Source organism: Bos grunniens, chromosome 1 (assembly GCF_055505025.1).
Source record: "Bos grunniens cultivar Pamir isolate PY7600 chromosome 1, Bosgru_T2T1.0, whole genome shotgun sequence".
NCBI classification, from domain to species: Eukaryota; Metazoa; Chordata; class Mammalia; order Artiodactyla; family Bovidae; genus Bos; species Bos grunniens.
In genome coordinates, this window is record NC_141165.1 from 15,013,098 (window position 1) to 15,034,726 (window position 21,629).

The 21,629-nt window shown below is 52.9% G+C and overlaps 1 protein-coding gene across 3 annotated transcripts in view; it reads right to left on the reverse strand.

Annotated features, from left to right (window-relative positions):
• Positions 1-1,553: 1,553 nt before the first annotated feature.
• Positions 1,554-21,629, reverse strand: part of ABCG1 (ATP binding cassette subfamily G member 1) — a 65,468-nt gene continuing 45,392 nt past the window's right edge. Inside the window, exons 5-15 of one of the 3 annotated variants that reach the window (XM_086315687.1) lie at positions 19,596-19,646; positions 15,629-15,774; positions 15,353-15,476; positions 14,360-14,474; positions 10,979-11,127; positions 10,702-10,803; positions 9,492-9,660; positions 8,432-8,532; positions 8,168-8,326; positions 6,777-6,895; positions 1,554-5,103 (exon numbers count right to left, since the gene is read on the reverse strand). In XM_086315687.1, coding sequence (XP_086171813.1) covers positions 4,875-5,103; positions 6,777-6,895; positions 8,168-8,326; positions 8,432-8,532; positions 9,492-9,660; positions 10,702-10,803; positions 10,979-11,127; positions 14,360-14,474; positions 15,353-15,476; positions 15,629-15,774; positions 19,596-19,646 — 1,464 coding nt within the window. In that variant the 3' untranslated portion in view covers positions 1,554-4,874. Of the gene's footprint in view, positions 5,104-6,776; positions 6,896-8,167; positions 8,327-8,431; positions 8,533-9,491; positions 9,661-10,701; positions 10,804-10,942; positions 11,128-14,359; positions 14,475-15,352; positions 15,477-15,628; positions 15,775-15,883; positions 16,017-19,595; positions 19,647-21,629 lie in introns of those variants that run through there. The other 2 variants (XM_086315677.1, XM_086315692.1) reach the window with 2 other exon arrangements.

Genomic DNA, 21,629 nt, shown 5'->3' on the forward strand with positions numbered 1-21,629 from the left:
TGTGGCTTGGGCTCGGGCTGTTTCCAACATCTGGTTAAAACCATGAGCCCCAGGGAGAAATTCACACATACTTGTGGCCCTATCCTCGGTTTGGGGGTGTCTCCGTGGGAATGGGGAGCAGACTGGTTGGGTCTGGCCTTCCCACTGTATACTCACAGCCCATCTTCCCTCCCAAAGTGGGGCCCAGACCCAGCTGACAGGCTCTGTCTGGCCTGTGAGCAAACGAGGACACACTTCTGTGCTTCTGTCCTTTCTCTGCAGCTTTACATGGTGGAAAAGCCCTGAGGCTGTGCCCCTCCAATGATGACCACTTGGCTGGCTGGAAGGTGGTAGCCAGTGCACTTTCTCCTCTGATGTTAAAGGTCTATTTTAAGAACAGGGAGGTGTCAGGGGCTCTAATTCTGGCCTGAATTCACTTGAGTCGCCTGTAGAAACCTGGCTTCCTTGGCTGGCCTCAGGGCCACTGTTATAGGCCACAGTGAATGCCTGTTTGAGGACTGATTCCACGCTGATGCGTTCAGAGATAACAAAAATGAAGCTAATGCTAAACCTTCATTTCCTCAAAGATGGGAAGAAGAAGTGGGGGAGGACATGTAACAGCTGTCAGAAAACCTGGGCTGAGCCTCAGAAGGACATGCCTGAATGCTTCAACTGCATGCCGACTTCCTGCCCAGAAAGTGGGATTTTCAGCCCAGGCTGCATGGAGCCTGCAGGTGGGAAAAGTGGACTCCACAGGCAGGGTGTGGGGCTCCCCCATTTCTGGTCCCAGGGGGACCCCCAATAGGGACATCAGAAACACCTGTTTTTGCAGAAGGCGATTGTCTCCGGGGCATTTCCCTGAGGCAGGAGGTCAAGTGCAGGGACCGGAAGGACCAGACCTTAAATGGAAGCTGCAGAGAAGGGTGGGATCCGCAGGGCAGCGGTGGTGCAGAGAGGAAGCAGAGGGAGGCTCTCAAGCCTGCCCCACTCCAGGGAGCTCTTCAGTGTCTGCACACACTCTCCGGGCACTTAGCAGAAACGCAGGGGCCGCCCATCCTGGGACTTGCCTGGCTCCATCCTCTGTGTCCCCAAGGAGAGAGGCAAGCCCATGATGACAACGAGCCCTAAACACACTTCCCTGGAAAGTGTGGCTCTGGGTGTATTTCCTGACCAAAACCAGGGAGCCGAGCAACACCCTACACCAGCTTCCACGGTCCCTGTCCCCTAGGACTATCGCAAGGGAGGCACACATGGTCCCTGTGAATCTGGGCTGTCGGCACTTTCTAAAGCCCTGGCTCACATTAACAAGGGGGCGGGGAAGAGATGGGTGAGGAGGCTGGAACACAGAGGAGAAAAACAGAACTTTAAGACAGTTCAACATGAGACACGAAAGTTACTGAGAGAAAGGAGACTATTTACAATCAGGCGTTAGACGGGGCCACTGAGGAATGAACCAGAACCTCTGCTGGACGTCAGCAAGGATAATTTCAAATACAAACAAAGACCCCTCCCCTTTACCGAGTCAGATCCAAGCCCAGTATTTTGAGTCTGAAGCATTTAACACTGAACACAAGTGAAAAGTTATAAAATATTTTATTAGCGGTCTTATTTCTTCAGAGCCTCTAACTTGATGGCCATACACACTGCACCTCCCTCCGCCCAGCTGGGTCGTTTGGGTTTGCTTTCTGCCACACGCTGATCAAGCCGGCATTTGCTGAAAGACTGAGTTGGTTCTGACTATGCTTCACCATCTGCTCGGCAGGTGTGAAGTCGGTGAATTTTCTCTTTCCTTCTTGGAGTAAAGGACAAGTAAAGATTTACAGACGCCACAGATAATACTGTGAGATACACACCCGGAGCCAGCTGGCGCATGCCTTTGCGCATGTGTGCACACACTCGTAGGCACACACACACTGGACCCTCTCGGACCCCAGCCAGCCCACAGGCAGGCTGCGTTAGGAAGCTACAGCCAGGCACGGGCAGAGGAAGGCACCTCTCCACTGAGACAGGGTGGGTGGGTGGGTGGAGTAGGGGTAAGAAGCTGGGTCCCCAGGCCAGCTCGGGACCCCCCTACAAAAGGCAACTGAGGAAAGACGAGCAGGCTGCCCCCCATCCCCATGGTCTGCACGGTGACAGCAAGTCCAGAACTATCCTCGTTTCGCACTTTACACCTTGAAAAGCACTTTCGAGTCCATTCACACACTGAGAATAGGAGGCAAGAGGGCAGAGCAAAGTAATAGAGCATTTGGGGTCAGACCTGGCTCTCTCCTGGTCCTAGCACCCAGGGCCTCACTGAGCCTCCCCAGCCTCGGTGCTCTGGCTGCACCAAGCATGCGGGGGGCGGGGAGGCGGTGAGGGGGAATCAATACACGTTAGCGAATGAGGACCCAAGCAGAGGAGCTGGTTAGGCACACAGCCGGGCCGCCCAGTGAGGAATGATGGATGCTAGGCACACGGGGGGATGTTCAGCTGTGAACCCACCGGAGGCCTTTCTACCTCACGCACTGGCCTGCCCCTGACCTTTCTCAGGTGGGAAAATGACCTTTCTGTGGATCTCTAGGATGAGTTTTTACCTAAAAGCTTAAGTCCTGTTTCTTGGTCCAGAAGGGCCCTCTCCCAAGGTGACTTAATCAGATTCCAGCACCTTTGTAAAATGTTTACCTGGTGTCTTTCCTTCCCATGTCACCCATACGAAGCTTTGGAAGCATTTAATTCTCAAGCTGATGTTCAGTAAGAGTAGGTGAAAGGGAGGTCTGAGGTACTGCAGACAGAGGCGAAAGGCTCCCAAGATGGGCTGGTCAGCAAAGCCAGGACCTGACGCTTCTGAGGAGCCACGGGGGTTAGAACACAGTGGAGCTCCTTCCTCTCCTCAACCCCATGGATCAGAGATTCTCTGGACTTACATTCTCACCTATACTGACAACCAGAAAGGCAGCACATCACTCATCTGAAGTTTCCTCCTTCCTTTTAAATGAAGAAATGAAATCACAGATGAAGGAAGATCCAAGTCATTACATTCAGAAATTACTTAAAAGAATTAGACTTGGCAAGTGGCCCTGGTTTAAATTTCAATGTGTGAAAGATGGCACGTCACCCTCCCCCCCCACCTCTTAACTAAGCCCATTTAGGAAAATAAAATCAACAAGTTACTTGGATATTATCTTTTGTTGTTGCTTAGTTGCTCAGTCGTGTTGACTCTTTGTGACCTCATGGACTATAGCCTGCCAGGCTCCTATGTCCATGGGATTCTCCAGGTAAGAATACTGGAGTGGGTTGCCGTTTCCTTCTCCAGGGTATCTTCCCGATCCTGGGATCGAACCCACATTTCCTGCTTGGCAGGCGGTTTATTTACTACTGAGCCACTTTGGGAAGCCCGGATATTATCTCAGGCCATTGCAGTAAGGGTTTTTTTTTTTTTAATCAAACTTCCATACAACAAAAAAGCAGATTCACTCGGAGACCCTGATTCCAGGTTACAGCATCCTAGAAGGGGAAATAGTTCTGTTTCCTTCAGAAACCTTCTTTGGCCTGAACCCCCTTCTACCCTGTGGCCACACTGATTCTGACAAGCACACAGGCTCCTGCCAGGAATTCAAAGGCCATTAACCCTACAGAAGTGCCCATGATTCTTGCCCTAGAGGGATTTTGCTTAGGTGATCGCATCATTGGAAAGAAGTTTCCAATCCGGAAAGACTGAAAAGATGATGGTGCCGCTGAGTTGCCATGGAAACCAGATGTGGGAGACAGCATCTCCCATGGCTCTCAGTACACAGTTTGATGGAGCTCCAGAGTCTTGGCCACACTAAGCTTTTGCCAGTTTTTTACAAAGGCCTTGGATTCTCAGGAAATCTCAGCATCTTCCCTCCTATGCAGTTAGTACATCTTTCATGGGCTACACCTGCAGATCCTGCACATTCACATCTGGGTTTCTCTGAGCCCAGGTTCAGTGGAGGTAGTTGATGTGATAAGTGAGGGAAGAGAAAATGTTTGTAAAAAATCAGCAGGATTGAGCTTCTAGAATTTTTAGGCAAAATTAAGGTGCTCAGAAAGTTAGGAGAAAAAAAAACCCCAATATATTTTGCTTAAGTGAAAATAAGAAGCACGGGGGAAATAAAAGATTTTGAAAGAGATAGCCGAATTTGCCTTACAACTTTCTGTACAACTTTACAAAATTCCTGCATGGCTTAGTGCGCATGGTTGGTTCCAAGGTTTTCCTCCAACCTGCAACCAGCAGCTGTGTCTTTCCCAGGTTCTGTCTGCAAATGAGACCAGCTCAGCGATCAAGCCAAACCCCTCACATCTCTCCACGAAGTAGGTTTACCCTGAATAATTTTCTTCACCAAGTACTAAAAAGGTATAGCTTCTGGAAATGAATGAAATTGATCGACTTTTGACTTGGAAAACGACTTCTCGTTGGAAAAAGAGACAAACTGTAGAAAGATGCAACTATGAAAATACCAGTCACAGGATGGAGTCCCTCTTGGCTTCGCCTTTCCACCCCTGGACATCTGACTGCCCAGGGGCCCCGGGAAACCACCCACATTCCTCGTGCAGAACCAGAGCTCCCTGGTGAGAAGGAAGAATTCTGCTGAGGAAGCCTCTTGCCACCCACTATGTGGCAGTTTTAAATTCTGCCTCAGGGGTTGTATTTTAAAAATTTCTGCATGTGAAAAAGAAAGACCATTCTACATCTTCTTCCTAGTTATAGCTAGAAAGGGTAATGGAGAGAAGACCCAACTCAGTGGGGCGGCGAAGTCCAGCACAGGTTCGCTGCCTGACAACCCGACGTAGTCCCCAGGGTCCACAGGCGGGTCTGTGTCCTTGAGCCCGCAAGGGTTCTGGAAGTGGCCCATGGCCACGGTGTCCAACGTTCCTCTCTCTGGCTTTGCAGCACTTTACCTCTCGGCCCGGATTTTGTATCTCAGCACGAGGTAGGCGATGAGACGCAGGGAGATAAAGAAAATCCCCAGGACAATGAAGTCCAAGTAGAGCTTGGCGTTCTCCACGTCCAGTTCTCGCAGGATAGCCTCTGACTTCTGGAAATGGCAGGTCTCGTTGGTGTTACAGTGCAGGTCCTCCCGGTCAAGGCCGTAGATGGAGAGGATGACCCCCTCAAACCCATACCTGAGGGGGGGACGCCAGAGTGAGGAGGGCTCAGGACCCCCCCATCCCTACCTCTGCCCATGTCTGTGGAATGTACACTGACCCCCCCACCCCATCCTCAGCCTGGCTCCCTCCCTCCCTGGAGGTCTTTTTTCCTGGAATACTTCTTAACCACTCTGCAGCTTCCTAGCATAAACTCACTCAACAGCTTGATCGAGTGTCTTCCAATTTCCTTGCCTCCAAAGTCTCCACACACACACAAAAAAACAACCCAAATTTAACCAAGAGTGGGTATTGTTCAGAGGTGACACGAATGGAAAAACACATTGATCACTTCTGATATCACACCTTTTTTTTTTTTAACAGTTAAATAGAATAAAAGGTCTGAGAGCTTTTCAAGGCCTGCAGAGCATTTGAATAAAACATTTCTGCACCACCTTTCATTCTGTTCCAGCTCTGCATTATCAGAACAAAAATGCTAATTCCGAGAAGAAAGACACGGGTCTCTGATTTCTCGGTCTTGAAAGGTGCACCATTGCTGAAACTCTGCACAAGGGCTTTGTTTCGATTTTGTTCTCGGGAACAATGTACCTGGCTCTGAATTGACATTCTAGAAAACACAAGCTTGTTCACAGCTTGGGACCCTAGGTGTCATGTGGAATGGCTGTGGCTGGGGGCACAAGCTCTAATGACCGGCCCTGCCTGCTGAGGGCCAAGGTGCCAAAGCGCCTGTGAGCCAAGAGCGTGAAATCTGATGCTGAAGCGCTAAGGCACCAGAGCAGTCTTGTTCAAGAATATGAGGACGCTTGAGACATGTCTTGTTTTCCACTGGATTTCTTACTCAGAACCTTGTACTGTGGTGTTGGAGAAGACTCCTGAGAGTCCCTTAGACTTCAGTGAGATCAAACTAGTCAATCCTAAAGGAAATCAGTCCTGAATATTCATTAAGGACTGATGCTAAAGCTGAAGCTCCAATACTTTGGCCACCTGATGTGAAGAGCCAACTCATTGGAAAAGACCCTGATGCTGGGAAAAATTGAAGGCAGGAGGAGAAGGGAGTGGCAGAGGATGAGATGGTTGGATGGCATCACTGACTCAGTGGACATGAATTTGAGCTACCTCTGGGAGATGGTGAAGGACAGGGAAGCCTAGTGTGCTGCAGTTCATGGGGGTGCAAAGAGTCAGACATGACTTAGCGACTGAACAACAATAAGAACCTTGTTATAAGCAGTGTTTATTCCAGAGAAGAATGAAATTCTTCAACGCAGCTCTCTAAAGCACGTAGGACATGGGGTTGCCATGGCTTGTCCAGGGCACCAGTGAATGCTTGCTTGGTCGCCCAGTCATGTCCAACTCTTTGCGATCCCATGGGCCATAATGCACCAGGCTCCTCTGGCCATGGGATTCTCCAGGCAAGAATACTGGGGTGAGTTGCCATTTCCAGGGCACCAGTAGCTAGGGTTTATTTTATCCACGAGTGTGTGTGTGTGTGTGTCTGTGTGTCTGTGTGTGAAGGTGAGGCACACACAACTGGGAAGAAAAAGGCACTGATACTTTCTAGGTTCATGACCTGAGAATCCACCCGGCATCTAGCTGACGGCCAAGGAGGGGCTTTCGTGAGCCTCTGCCTGTCCCCAGTTCCCTTCCCTTTGTTGTCCTAAAGGCCCCTAGTTCTAAGGGGCCCCGCAGGCTACCTGACGTAAGAGACATAGGACATCCACTGCAAGTAGGTGGGGATCGTGTCAAAGCTGACGAAGAACCCTGAGAAGAGGAGCACAGGGATGGCCGTGACGGGTCCCACGAAGGTCGCCACCTGGGAGGGGACACAGAAGGACCTTACTCCTACCCACCCCCTCCTCCTAAGGGGGCCTGGAGCCCACAGCCCACGCTTCCAGGAAAGGGCCAGAGCTGTCAGGACAGGTCGTCCAGGTCATCCAGGTCATCCAGGACCAGGATGGCACAGACGCACCCCTTTGGGGAGGAGCAGTCTGGTCTCCTGCACAAGGAGGAGCCAGGTTGGTGCCCAGCAGGACCCAGCAGAACCCAGCAGAGGGGACGGAGGCTGAAAGAGCATGGAGGCCCTGAAAAGCAGGGACAGAGAGATGCTGGTGGGGCCATGAGGGCGCTTGTGGGGTGGGAGGCACACGCCTGAGGAGTTGACATCCTGTGTCCCAGCAAGGAAGGGTCAGGAGTGAGACTCCCTGGGTGCCGAGAGCAGCTGGCATGGGCCCAGCACTTTCTACGGCTGTTGGCTGTGAGATGGACACCACTGCCATTCCCGCCCATGGATGCGGGTGCTGCCCAGAGGCCGTGGACATGGAACACGAGGCCACGCAGCAGGGGAGGGGGCAGCAGAAAGCCGTGGGGTGCTGACTCCCCAGGCTTCTGGCTTTGTTTCCTAAGGCTCAGACTGGCCTGAACACATGAAGCCCTGGAGATGCAAAAACTGTGCACACAGTGGGTTTGGCAGGCTGGGAGTAGGTGGCACCAGACATCCAGAAGGGGCATGTGGAGGGGCTTGGGCAGGTGGGAGTGTGAGCTGTGATGGGGTTGTCTGGGGAACAGCTGTGTGGATCCCACAGAGGCAACAAAACATAGGAATTGAGAGCTTGGCCTGAGAGCTGGCTGCGTGACTGTGACAAAATCACCTTGCCTCTCTGGGCCTCAGTCTCCCCATCTGTGAAATGGGAGGACTGCACCTAACTTGTGGGGGTGCTTAGACTCAATGAGCTCATGTTCAATCACAGGTCCAGCTGGCCTCTGGGCACAAACTCAGCCCGTCCTTGTGCCAGAGACCAGCCGCTCCTCCCCAAACAGGTGCTTGGTGAGAACAGCACTGGTGTGCCCCGTGACCCGTAAGGCCACCTGCTGCTGTCAATTTGCCAATCCTGAGCAGCCAGGACACCTTGATCCCTTCCCCAGCGACCGACTGACCGACCTGCTGAAGCCAGGCTGGGAAGTCAGGACAGAATCAGGAGGAGGGGTCTCAGGGGCGGGGTACTGAGCCCACAGGGCCCGCAGCCCCAGCCACATGGGTGGAGGTGGGGAAGCGAGGTCCGCCCCATGGTACATCCTTGGCTGGTACCTGCAGTGATGTGGATGCAGCTCCGATCAGCAGGCCCAGGGACTGCGCCACCAGGGAGGTCATGGTGCCCAGTGCCGCGAACAGGACGAAGCGCACAGCGTCAGACGGCTGCGACGTCATCCAGTACACGATGCTGCAGTAGGCCACGGGGAACATGATCTGGAAACACAGCACCCGTCACCCTCACCTGCAAGCCGCGCCTCCCGCCCCCCAGGGATGCTGGAGAGCCCCGCCCCGTCATGCCACGCCAGGGCGCATGCGCACCTGAAAGGGCACATCCGCCATGGTCTTGGCCAGGTAGTAGGCCTTCAGGCTGTACCAGTAATTCAGGTGTTCTCGGAGAAACACGCTCATCTCCAGAGGAACTAGGGGGCAGGAAAGTGAAAAGGGTCACTTGGACATTACAGCACTCCAAGAACTCAGACAAGGGGTCTCCTGCAAGGCCCTCTGCAGCCCCAACTTGGGCTGCCTTCCTGTGAATCTGAAGTGCTTCAAGTATTAATATCTGGAGTTTGAATGGAAAGGTATGAAATGATTCACCTGCCTGGAGAAACTGCCTAGTACGCTGGCATCACTGTAGTGACTGGTCCAAGTATCTCCTGCTGAACCTGTTTTCACTGAGTAACTGACAATGCAATGCCTTTCCCTGGGCAAGTCCTCAGAAGCTGCCCTTGTAAACTCAGGGCAACTTAAGGAGGAGGAACTGCTGGAGGAGCTGTCTAGGCTGGGAGCCTGGTGAAGCCAGTTTTCCACACTGTCCCCCTGAAGCGGCTGAGGGCAGCCTGCTCTGCAAGCAGCCTAGAATTGCACAGAAATCCACCTAGAACAGCATTGCTGCATGCTAAGTCACTTCAGTCGTGTTCAATTCTTTGCGACCCCATGGACTGTAGCCCGCCCTATTCTTCTGTCCATGGAATTCTCCAGGCAACAATACTGGAGCGGGTTGCCGTGTCCTATTCCAGGGAATCTTTCCAACCCAGAATAGCTTTACCCGCTCACAAATTTGGCTGCACCAGGGCTATCTTAACTGAATGAGGTAATGCTCACACAGTAGCATTTGAGGGGTTCCCAATTAGAAAACCTTTTAAAATCTCTCAGCCTTCCACAAGGCTTACAGATCTTCTATTAGTGATTCACTCCTTTGGCTTAAACATGGTATGCATTTTCTCATCTAACAGAACATACAATCATACCTACATCTGTCAACAAAGAAAACGGTATTTTAAAAAATAAAATAAAACACTCTATGTTTGTGGCCAAGAAAGCCACGACTTAGTGGCAGACAAGGAAGGAGGGGTGGGCGCAGGCTGGACCAGGCACTCACATGTGAGGACGGTGGGCATGAGGGCCGCGAACATGAGGAAGAGCATGGAGAAGAAGAGGAAGCCGGAGTTGCTCAGGACCTTCTTGGCTTCGTTGCCAATCCCCAGGTACAGCAGGCCAATGAGGAGGCCGATGCCGATGTGGGACGTGATCCGCAGGTGCGTGAGGACCTGGGCAGACGAGGTCCACACTCAGGTGTGCAAGCTCGGAGGTGGGCAGTGAGAGGACAAGGAGACCAGGGGCCCCAGAGGGGGCGGTCAAGGCTTCTGCCCCTTCCCTCCAGAAAGGTGGCAGTCAACCCGCTTCTCCTGAGGCCTGTGCATTGCAGACGGATTCTTTACGACTGAGTCACCCAGGAAGCCCATTCATTCACTACCCTTAGTTTAAGCTTCCATTATACCAAGCCCAGGACCCTACACCAGCTCATGTGAGTGTGTGTGTGCATACACGCACACACATACACACACAAACTCACAGGGCAGCATTTCACTGCTGTTCAAGCGGAAGGAACTTCTATCCTGCATTAAATCCCCTTCAACATAGCAAAGCAGGACTGTGTCCCTTCGGAGGAGGGGACAAGTGACAAGAACGGTGGTGAAGCGGACAAAGAACGGCCGCAGGACAGACCCACCCTTGCAGAGCAGGGGCTGGATGGCTCCCAGCCCCTCTATCTTTCAAACTGGGTTCCAGAGGTTCCTGGGCACTCGGGGACCCCCTACACAGGCTGTCAGATTGTCCACTCGAAAGGCTGGATCTTGTTCTGATTCCCAATCCTTCACCAACTCCTTCCTCTGCTGGGTGGGGCTTCCCAGAGGGAGGAATCCCCTCCCTGATGCCAGCCTTGGCCAATGGAACGTGAGCACCAGTGGCAGGTTCCGCCACCCCGCCAGGAGCAGGAAGCTATAAGGGCTGCCATTGGGTTTCTCCGACACTTTCCCCTGCCACGTTCTTTTCTAGAACCGGAGCCGGTCCTCCATTCTGGGTCCCCAGACGAGAAGACACATGGGGCAGGACCACAACTGACAGCCACCCACAGGTTACACGAACCAGACATGACTACTGTCATAACCACTAGCAGCCAGGGAGTGTTTGTTACTGCGGCATCACAGAAAACTGACTGATGCAGAAAAAGGAAAGCGCAAGCAGATGAACAGACCCAAAGGTGACCCCTCAGCTTCTGTTGCCATGGAGACCACTGCACACCGCCTTACCGAGTCCCTCATGATGCTGAGGAAAGTCCTTTTGAAGAGGATGCAGAACTGGGTGAGGCAGCTGGCAGAGAAGCTGTGACAGCCTTCCATGGAAGTGGAGTCCTGGGGACACACCAAGGGGGAGAGGAGGGGTGAGCCCCCCGGCCCCCGGACGCCCCCTCCTCTGAGCTGAGGAAAGTGCTCGTGCAGCAGGCGTGCAGGGCGTCGTGCAGTGCTCCCGGGGGCTGGGGGTGTGCATTACCTTTCTCCACCCCTTCCATCGTTTTGTCTGCTTTACCTCTTCAGAGGGCCGGTGCCAAATAAAAGGATTCACCTCGGCATCGCCCCCAGGCTCTCTCCTGCAGTCAGAGTCGCACTTGCCCTCCCAGACCGCTCTCACCAGGCGGCCGTTCTGGTCGCCGTACTCGCCGGACGCGACTTCCATGACTGCACAGAGGAGAGAGACAGAGCGTTCAGCCCAGCATTGCTCATATGGGCCTCTTCCTTTGCAACAAAGTCAGTAATCCGGTGGGAATATCTTTTAACTGATTATATAGATGCCGCGTGAGGATGCTAATGGTGTGATAAAAATCATTTAGCGGCCAATGTTTCCTTTCTCAATGCCCAGCAAGGCCGTTGATCATATCAGGAGGCTGGAAATGCAAATACAGATTGTGATGTTGGACAGCCCGAGAAGTCATGAGCTCATGCATCTATTAACTTACTCATCTGTCTAGTGTTTATTAAGTGCTGGTCATGGGCATGCATGCATCAGAGTTGGAGCTGAGAGGAGGGCAGAAGGAAGCAAGATTCCTGTTGGGAAGGCAGTTCCCAGGATGAGGGTGAGCGATGAGCACTGAGGCAGCTCTTTGGGACCAAGAAGAAGTGCTGGGGGTCCTGAGAGGGGTGTGCTGAGGTTTTGGACTACAAGCTCCACCTCTCAGATCCCTCCACCGACCCTCCTTGACCCTGGTATCATGCCTCCTCTGTACCCCAGACTGTCCAAGGTCCCACCTTGCTCTTTCTCTCCGGGGTCCACCCTCCCCTGGCACCTGCTGCTCCTTCCTCTCCTCCCACCTGTGCTCTCCCTCCACCCTCCCCCATTCCTCCTGATGTAGGACCGGATCCTTCATCTCAGTAAGATTCTTGCTAATGCAATGCCCCCAGGGACCCTTTCTGGCAAAACCAGCTGTTTCCAGAGCCCAGGCCAGGACAGCTAACTCTCTCTGCATCGGATCACAAATCGGGAGAGCCTGGCCCCACCAGAATGTCACGATCAATGACACCAACCCAGCCAGAACTGCCTGCTCTGCTGGTCATTCACACCCACCACCCTCCAAACAGCCCCTCTCTCCCCACGTCTCTCCCTCTCCTCAGGCATGATATTGAGGAGCCCCTCCCTGGGCTCTCCCCAGTGCCCTGTTCCTTCTCCTCCCATCTGTCCTTCCTTATAGGTCCTCACCTCTCTGCTGGCCGTGGACCTCACCGCCCTTCCCTGTTCAGCAGCACCTGTCCCCCACTGTCCTTGCTCCTGAACGACTATGCAGCCAACCTGACCATCCCCACCATCAAGGATGCTTAAGACTCCTCCTCCTCTCCCTCGGCCCGCATCTCCTTCCCGCTCACCCCACTCTGGCCCGGCTTCGTCAGAGCGCCCTTCTTGTAAGACAGAGGCATTTCCCAGCAATAGCATCTCATGGAACACAACTTGGGAGAGGATGTGTAGGAAAGGTGGGGTCTGGGGAACTGCTGGGGCTGGATGCTTGAAAGTAAAACAACTGAGTGAGGAAGGCTGATGACCAGGAGACCAAGAAGGAGGAATGGAATGGGTTGAAGCGTGCCCCCCCAAAAGACTCATGTCCACCTGGAATCTCAGAATGTGGCCTTCTTTGGAAAAGGTTATTTGCAGATGTAATTGGTTTTGGATCTTGAGATGAAATTATCCTGGATTTAGGATGAGCCCTGAATCCAACTGAAGGCAAATGGAGAAGGGGGCTGCAGAGGATGAGATGGTTGGATGGCATCACCAACTCAATAGACATGAATCTGAGCAAACTCCAGGAGATGGTAAAGGACAGGGAAGCCTGGCGGTGCTGCAGTCCATGGGGTCACAGAGAGTCGGACATGACTTAGCAGCTGAACAACAACTGAATCAAATGACTGGTGTCCTTATTAGAAGAGGAGGTGACATACAGACACACACAGAGAAACACAGAGAAAAAAGCCATGTTGGGTCACAGGCTAAGGACCATTGGAGCCTCCAGAAGCTGGATGAGGCAGGAAGGACCTTCCCCCAGAGCTTCAGGAGGGAGCCCGGCCCTGCGGACACCTTGACTTCTGGCCTCCAGAGTCTGAAACGTGACTTCCTCTTGTTTCAGACCACCCAGCTTGTGGGGCCCCAGGGAAGCAGGACACGATGGCCAGGACAGGACCCCATGCACCATGGTCGAGGGGGAGAATGGGACGGGATCGGGGTGTACAAGCACTTGGTGGTCTAGTGACTACGAAGCTCAAAAGGAAAAGAAGGCAAGCAAGGGGGGTTGCAAGTTCTTGCACTTGGACAGCAGGGAGCAGAAGTGGTGGATCTGACAGGAGGACAGGGAGATGGTTCCAGAGGCACTGGACACAAAGGGGCCGCCATCTGCAGACAAACGTGCAGGCTGCACAATGGGCAGATCTGGTGGGGAAGTGACTTGGGACGTTGGTGTCAGTGCCCTGGAGGGTTCCGGCCAAGAGGAAAGGCCAAAGCGGGAGCCCTGGGGGCACTGAGCATGGAGCTCATAAAGCATGAGCTGCAAAGCACAGAAGCTGCAGCCTCTGGATCAGGAGGAGCGACTCCTGTCATTAACCTGGGCTCTAGGCTCCCAGGGTGTTAGTGGCTAAGTCGTGTCTGACTGTGCGACCCCACTGACTATAGCCCGCCAGGCTTCTCTGTCCACGGAATTTTCCAGGTGAGAATACTAGAGTGGGTTGCCATTTCCTTCTGCAGGAGATCTTCCAGACCCAGAGATTGAACCTGGGTCTCCTGCATTTCAGGCGGATGCTTTACTGTCTGAGCTACTAGGAAAGTCCTGGGTTCCCAGTGAAGTGATGTGAAAGTCACTCAGTCATGTCCGACTCTTTGCGACCCCATGGACTATAGAGCCCATGGAATTCTCCAGGCCAGAATACTGGAGTGGGTAGCCTTTCCCTTCTCCAGGGGATCTTCCCAACCTAGGGATCGAACCTAGGTCTTCTGCATTGCAGGCAGATTCTTTACCAGCTGAAGTACAAGGGAAGCCCTGGATCCCAGGGTCTTGTTCAAAACTGCTTTGGTCAAAATTTGTTGTGTTTGGTCAAAATTTAAGCTGAATTTTAACATCTGCATTAATCAATGCAAAGGGGAATTTGTTAAAGGTTATTTCTTTTTAGAAATAACTTCCTTTAGACCGAAAGCATCACACAGTCAAGTATTGGGAAATATTTGACCTAACAACAGATCCCTTGTTTCTAGTCCCAGGTATTTCATCTGGAGGAAAGAAAACCTCTTTTGACTTGGTCTTGAAAGTTCTGCCTCAGGACGGCACTTGAACTATCTGTGGAATATTAAAGTAATTCTTGATTTGAAGGCTAAAGGTAAGAGTAGAAACCCACCAGGAATAAAAAAGACCCTCTTTTGGCTGGTCAAGGCTCAACTCACCGAAATCGGCCGGGTTGTGGTAGGTTGGGCAATTCAGACCTAAGTCCCTCAAATACGGTACAAGGTTTGAGACTTTCCCTCGGTACACACACTGTCCTTGACTGAGGACATAAAGCTGAAAAAGAGTAAGAAGGAAAACATCAACTCTGCCTTACTCTGTAAAGGGAGAGAAACTCTCAATCCATCCATCCAATGATCCACTCACCCACCCATCCATCCATCTATCCATCCACTTATCCATCCATCCATTCACCTAACCACTCACCCATCCACTCACCCAACCATCCATCCATCTATTCATCTATCTATCCATCAGTCCACCCATTCACCCCATCATCCACTCACCTGTCCATCCATCTATATATCCACTCATCCATCCATCCACCCATCCATTCACCCCATCCATCTAACCATCCACCCATCTATCTATCCATCCATTCATCCATCAATCCATCAATTCCTCTCTCAGGACAGCTTTATGTTACCTCCCAAGGACTCAAAGTTCAAAGGGAAATCCATGATAAGTCAGGAAAGACAGAAGCTATCATATGACCAGGAATTATTCATTTTGTTGCCTTTCTTCCCCTCATGCTAACCACTTGCTTAGGCCAGATTTTGGAGCTATACACACTGCATTCCTTGGGACATTTTTTTGCTCAGGATGATATAAAAGCATAAGATTTATAAAAGAGATGATACCGTACAAATATCACAACCTGCCATCTAATTCTGTATGGCAAGTGTCCCCGTCCTGTCATCGGGGGGCCATTAATGAAGCCTCAGTAATGTCAGTGACTCATCCAAGACCCTAGAGAGAGGACACTGGCCAGCTCTTCCTATCCCTTCTGGCCCTGCCACCTGAAGTGCTTATGGCATCAACGTCTTAAGAAACATAACACCTAAGGCCACTCAAAAATGAAGACACCCTCATGAACTAAGCTGCGAGTACCTAGATTTGGTTTCACCCAGGCCAATGACAGTGGGCCAACGTACCTGGTCGAACAGCTCAAAGAGCTTGGCACTGGGTTGGTGGATGGTGCAGATGATGGACCGGCCGCCCTGGGCCAACCCCTTCATCAGGGAGACAACTTGGAAGCAGGAGGCGCTGTCCAGGCCACTGCAAGTCAAGGGACACCGTGAGACGTCTGTGAGCCCCAACCAGACCCCTCATTCAGAGCGCCCTGGTTGTGTCTGTGCAGGCTGGCCTGAGCCCCTCAGCGGGCGGAGAGGTGGCCCCTTCTGCTGGCGGGGAGGGCAGGGCCTGATTACCTGGTGGGCTCATCGAAGAACATGACGGGAGGGTTGTTCACCAGCTCCAGCGCGATGGCCAGTCGCTTTCGCTGACCGCCAGAGAGGCTGCCGGTCCGCGTGTTGGCACAGGACAGCAGGCCCAGGGCCGTCAGGATCTCCTTGACCTGGGGGACAGCAGAAGCAGAGTGGCATCAGAGATCACAGCCGCTCCTCGCCACCTACAGGGCCCACGTGGAACTCCGATCTCCTTCTCCACCCAACTCCCAGACACACCTGGGACCGCACATCCGGCCCACCCCAGCGTTGCCAGGCCTGATGTCCTGATTAAGGAGGCTGAGACTCAGGAGACTGAGAGGCGGGGTTGGGGCCAGGCCAGCCTGGGCTGGAGTCCTGGTCCTGCCTCTGGCTGGCAACCTAGCAAGTCCGTTCATGTGTGAGCCTCACTCAGGGCCAGGGCCGAGAAGGTGTTGGATAAACACTGCAGAAAGGGTGGATCCATGGACACATAAGTGGACGAGTGACTGGGTTTCTGACCAGCACCAAGGGGAGGGCCACCCTGATAGTTTAATGCTATAACAGATAAAACGCTTGGCACATGGTAAGCATTCACTCGGCGACAGCTGTTAGTCACACTATTGCTAGTGCACATAGCTCCCGTGGACTCAACCACACAGGCCAGGTCTCCCAGAAAGACAGAGCTCCATCCACGCTTGTAAATGGGAAAAGAAGGCCTCTGATTCAGCAGCAAGGCAATGACACTGCTTAAAGCTATCACTGCTTCTCTTAGAGACCCTGCCAACACTGCCCTGGGAGCTGCCTGGGAACCAAGGTATAAACAGCCCACTGTGTGCTCAGCCCTCCCTGGCTGCCCCATCCCTGATCCGGGCTGGACTCAGGAGCAGGAAGGTCAGAAGAGTTCAGTGTAAACCGTTCATCAGTTCATCCACAGCGGTCAGTGTTCGGGTCCATCCTGGTGTCTTCTGGAGGTGGCCACAAGAAGGCAGAGGTCAGGTGCCGCCCTTCTGGCCTCCTTGTCAGGTTCACCTCCCAGTGGGGTGCGAGACAACCTGCCACAGAGGTCCTGCGAGAATTCCCTGGGCCATTGTCCTAGCCCATGGTGGCAGCAGGTGGACCCTAGTCCAGCAACTTCTCTAGGGAGCTGAGGTCATCCTCAAGGAGAAGGAACTCAAGGAGAAAAATTTCCACTCTGGCTCTTGAATCACTTCTGCGCGGTCAGGACACAATGTGGCCTCGGTGATGGGAAGGACCGGGGTGCTACTGCTCCACGCACTGGAAGCAGGCAGGTCAGATAGATCTGCATTTGAATCCTGCTTGGCCTTTCCCCTGCTGAGCCCTAAACCCAGCTCCACCACCTCTTCTAGAACATACAGCCACTGAGGCATGCCATCCCGGAAGCTCGCAGCAAGGTTGCCCAGAAAAGGCCATCTTTCAGGAACGCTTTCCCTCGTGTGGACAGTCCACTGGCCTTCCCAGGATGACATGGCTCCGGCAGTCTCCAGGAATCCAGTCCAAAGGTTCAGGAGGAAGACCACCCACTCCCTTCTTGCCCTTTGCCCCACTGGAAGGATGCTGGAGGCGGACGCCAAGGTCAGCACCTCCTGTTTCCCTTGCGTGCAGGCATCTTGTCTAGGATGCTCTCAGGAGTGACGCCCTGAAGGCTGGTTTTGTTTTAAAGTGAATCAGAAAGAACAATGTCCCCTCCTGGGAGACCTCACTCCTGAGGAAGACCCCTCACTGGGGGGTTCTCGAGGCTGGGGCCACTTTTCTGGGAAACGAGGTGGACTGGGCAACATTCCACTACCTGCTGGAACATTCCAGTCTTTTATGTTTCCTCGAGAAGTAAACAACCAGGACCCAGGGACACAACGGGGCTGGAGGGAAATGAGTCAGGGCCTGTCCTCTCCTTGGACAATCACGCAGCCCTGCCGATGGTTCTGAGGGGGGAGGGGGGCTGGACCCTGCTGAGGGCGAGGAGGACCGGTCGACACTTGACAGACAGAGCGGGTGCAGGGCTGAAGGACTGGCTGTGGGTGCTCCTCTGTGGAGTCAGCTGAGAGGCACACACGTGCCCCTCGCCCCCGCCCTTTAGCAAACGCTCCCTCCCGGCTGCCCCTCCCACCTGGAAAGGCTGGTCCCCCGGACCACGCTGCAGGCAAACCATCCCACACCCACTTACTCATGGATTGCATCTGTTCTGGGAGCTCAGACATTAATGAGAGCATTGCACTCAGCTTCCCACCTCCAGGAGGCAGCTACGGACAAAAGTCCCAGGCGCTGGACAATCTGGCCTCAGGTTGTCCAGTGGTTTCCAGGAGGCCTGGCCTGAAGGGTCCCCTCAATGGGCTTAGTTCTGCTTCACTTCAGGGCAGGTTCACCCTCTGATCCCCCACATCTGCTCACCCATCCTCCCAGGGCGCTGGCCTGTGTCTGAGGCTCGCCCTTCAGAACAGAGTGGTGGTGGAAACACCCATGCCTCCCATGCTTTTTCCCCACATCTGTGTTTTGGGGTCTGTTCATCCATTTTATTCCTTTCAGCTACAGAACCAGAGTCCATGTGAAGCATCTACAAGGAGGGGTTTTCACTCCTCACAGAAATCGGGCTTCCCTACCCTGGATGTGCCATTTCCTCATCCTCTCAAATTTCCACCTGAATCCTCAGGTTTCTGAAGAGTGAGGTTGGGAGAGGAGGGCACAGGGAGGGACAGGAGGGCCCCTAAAGACACACCATGCTCCAAGGTCATTTGTGATGTGTGCATGTTCGGTCATTCAGTCATGTCTAACTCTTTGTGACCCCATGGACTGTAGCCCGCCAGGCTCCTCTGTTCATGGGGTTCTCCAGGCAAGAATAGTGGAGAAGGTTGCCATTCCTCCTCCAGGGGATCTTCCCAACCCAGGGATTGAACCGGGTTTCTTATGCTTCCTGCATTGGCAGGCGGGTTCTTTACCACTAGCGCCACCTGGGAAACCCAAGGCAGTTTACATCACATCCTATCAACTGTCATGTTGCTGCTGACACTGTGACTGTTTTCTACGACAGAGGATGAGATGGTTGGATGGCATCACCAACTCGATGGACATGAGTTTGAGCAGGCTCCGGGAGTTGGTCATGGACAGGGAAGCCTGGTGTGCTGCAGTCTAGGGGCCACAAAAACTTGGACATGACTGAGCGACTGAACTGAACTCATTCCATTTTGCATGGTCACATAAAGAGCCGAGTTGCATTGCTGGCACCAACCCCACAGATCTTGCTCTCTCTGCTGCTGGCCTGTGGCCCTACAGGCACAGGAAGACAGGATAATATAATAAAAGTAGAATTTCACCAAATCCCATCTTACACTGGAACTCTACCAGTGCCAGCCATGGGGTGGAGAGGAGGGGAGTTGGGTTTGTCTTAGACAGTGTATAAAAATAAACCAGGCCTCCCCACTAAGTGGGGGCTTCTGGTGCTCCCCGCTGGGTCTGTTTACCCAACACCCTTTGGCTCCCTGGGGTTTCAGGGAGGCAAAAAAGCAAGGAAAAGGATCACAAGATCTCTGTCATCTCAGAAACTTGCTTGTGTTATTTTTAAAAGGCTGGTTAATAACAGGTAAGAACCAAATTTCTTCTTGCAAGTGTGTAGGAGTGGAGGCTGGTTATTTTTAAATGGATGACTAACCATCTTCACTGTTAGTGTTTTATCAAAAACAATGGAGTATAAAGTGTATCAGAAACTAAAAGGGGCAGAGGGCTGGGTCTAAGCCTGAGCTTGGTTCCTCAAGCCCGTGTCCTTGCTACATCTGTGAGCTGCATCTGTCTGGTGGCAGCATGGTCATTCAAGGCGTGTGCCAGTCCAAGGGCACATTGCTATGCCACTGACCCCCCAACAAAAACAGCCAGGTGCCAAGCCACAAGCCAAGTCAGTCCCCAGAGGCCCCTCCACATGTGACTGCCAAGTGGATTTCATGTGACCCAAGCATACACTTACCATCTCCCTTCTTCCTTCGTCCTTCTCCTGGAGTTTGAGGTGTGCAGATACCTGTAGGGGACAAGAGCAGCAGTATGGGTCAGAACAGATGGCCAGCAGCAAGACAACCCAACTCAGCGACGGCGGCCCCAGAGCCCCAGGGGCTGAGCTGCTGGATGACAGAGGAAATCCACAGAGGTCCAGGCTCTCCACCTCCCTCAGCTTCACTAAGGAAAGTCCCAGAAAGCAGTGGCCCCAGGGGCTCAGCTGCTGGATGACAGAGGAAATCCACAGAGGTCCGGGCTCTCCACCTCCCTCGGCTTCACTAAGGAAGGTCCTGGAGAGCAGTGAGGTCTGGGATGCTTCCAGTCATTTCCGTGGATTCTCTGCTGGTCCCTGAGGGAAGTTAGATGTGGGTAACTGAGCGACGTGGACTCCCCAGGCTTTGGAGGCTTCAAGATCACTGTCAGGAATTTCACAAAGCCACCTGTGAAACCACTGACAGCTTACCATTCTCCACAGTGGGAGTATTTACACCACAGAAATTGGCAAGTGGTACACAAAAGGAGTTAATTGGGAAAGACCCTGATGCTGGGAAAGACTGAAGACAACAGAAGACGGGGGCGGCAGAGGATGAGATGGTTGGACGGAATCACCGACTCAATGGACATGAGTTTGAGCAAACTCCAGGAGATGGTGGAGGACAAGTAAGCCTGGTGTGCTGCAGTCCACGGGGTCGCAAAGAATCGGACACAACTTAGTGACTGAACAACAACAACATACAAAGGGTCTAGTTTTGTTATTTCTGTTGTTTGGTTTGATATCCCACCTGCTAGCACACATGGGGCCCCTGACCCTGTCTGGCGAAGGCCTGAGTAGCCATCACCATGGCCAGCATTCTGCCGATTCCTGGGACCTCGGGAAGCAAGGGCTTCAGTCTCCTCCTCGGCACAGCACTGAGGTCAGAACTTGCCCACCTGGTGAGCTACTGAGGCTGCCCAGTGGCCCCTCAAGAAACTGTGATGCAGGGGTGAGGGGCCGAGAGGCTGAGCTCCCAGAATCAGGCTGGAGCAGCTGCCAGCCATGTGACTCCGAGTGTCATGTCTCAGGCTGCCTGGGGGCGGAGGGTCAGAAGCAGCGCACGGAAAGGCACCACCAAGGGCTCGTGGCCAGCATCATCCCCACGTGTGGGACAGGATCCTGCAGAGTACAAGGGATCCTTTCTCATTGTGTGCCAGCGTGTTAAGTCACCTCAGCTGTGTCTGACTCTTTGCGACACTATGGACTGTAGCCCGCCAGGCTCCTCTGTCCATGGGATTCTCCAGGCGAGAATACTGGAGTGGGTTGCCATTTCCTCCTTCAGGGGATCTTCTCGACCCAGGGATCAAACCCAAGTGTCTTATGTCTCCTACATTGGCAGGCAGGTTCTTTGCCACCAGCGCCACCTGGGAAGCCCATCCTTTCTCATTAACTGAGAATAACTCATTTACTCAGTTAATCATTTCTCATTAACTTCACAGTATTTATCAAAGGGATCATGAAGCTCTCAAAATCAAAATGTAATTGAGTTCAATTCTGAAAAATAAATGGATTTCCCAGCAGAACCTGGAGACACGTTAGGGGGAAGACAGAGGTGGCAACAGGAGTCGAAGATCTCGTTTTCAAAAGAAAGCGGTGACAGAGCTAGAAATCGAAGTGAAGTTTCTCAAACAAGTAACCAGGGAATGAAGCTTTGGTCGCCCCAGATGAAGGTGAAGCGACAATGCGGGAATCCTCAGGATCCACAATGAGGGTAAGTAAAAATCACGTATTTCCCAACCTCACAATCCTATTTGCAAACTCCTCCTGAGCAGCCCATGCCCCCATGAGAACAGCCACTTGGAGGCCTGAGGGGCTACATGGTCAGGCTGCTGGGCACTTAGGGCTGCTGGGGCAGCAGGTTAGAAGGCAGACCACCTACCCAACACCTTCTCTGCTTCTCTGTGCTGAGCTGAGGATCCCTTGGAATTGCCCTTCAGCCAAAATGCTGGGCATCTACCTCTCTGCAACCCCGCA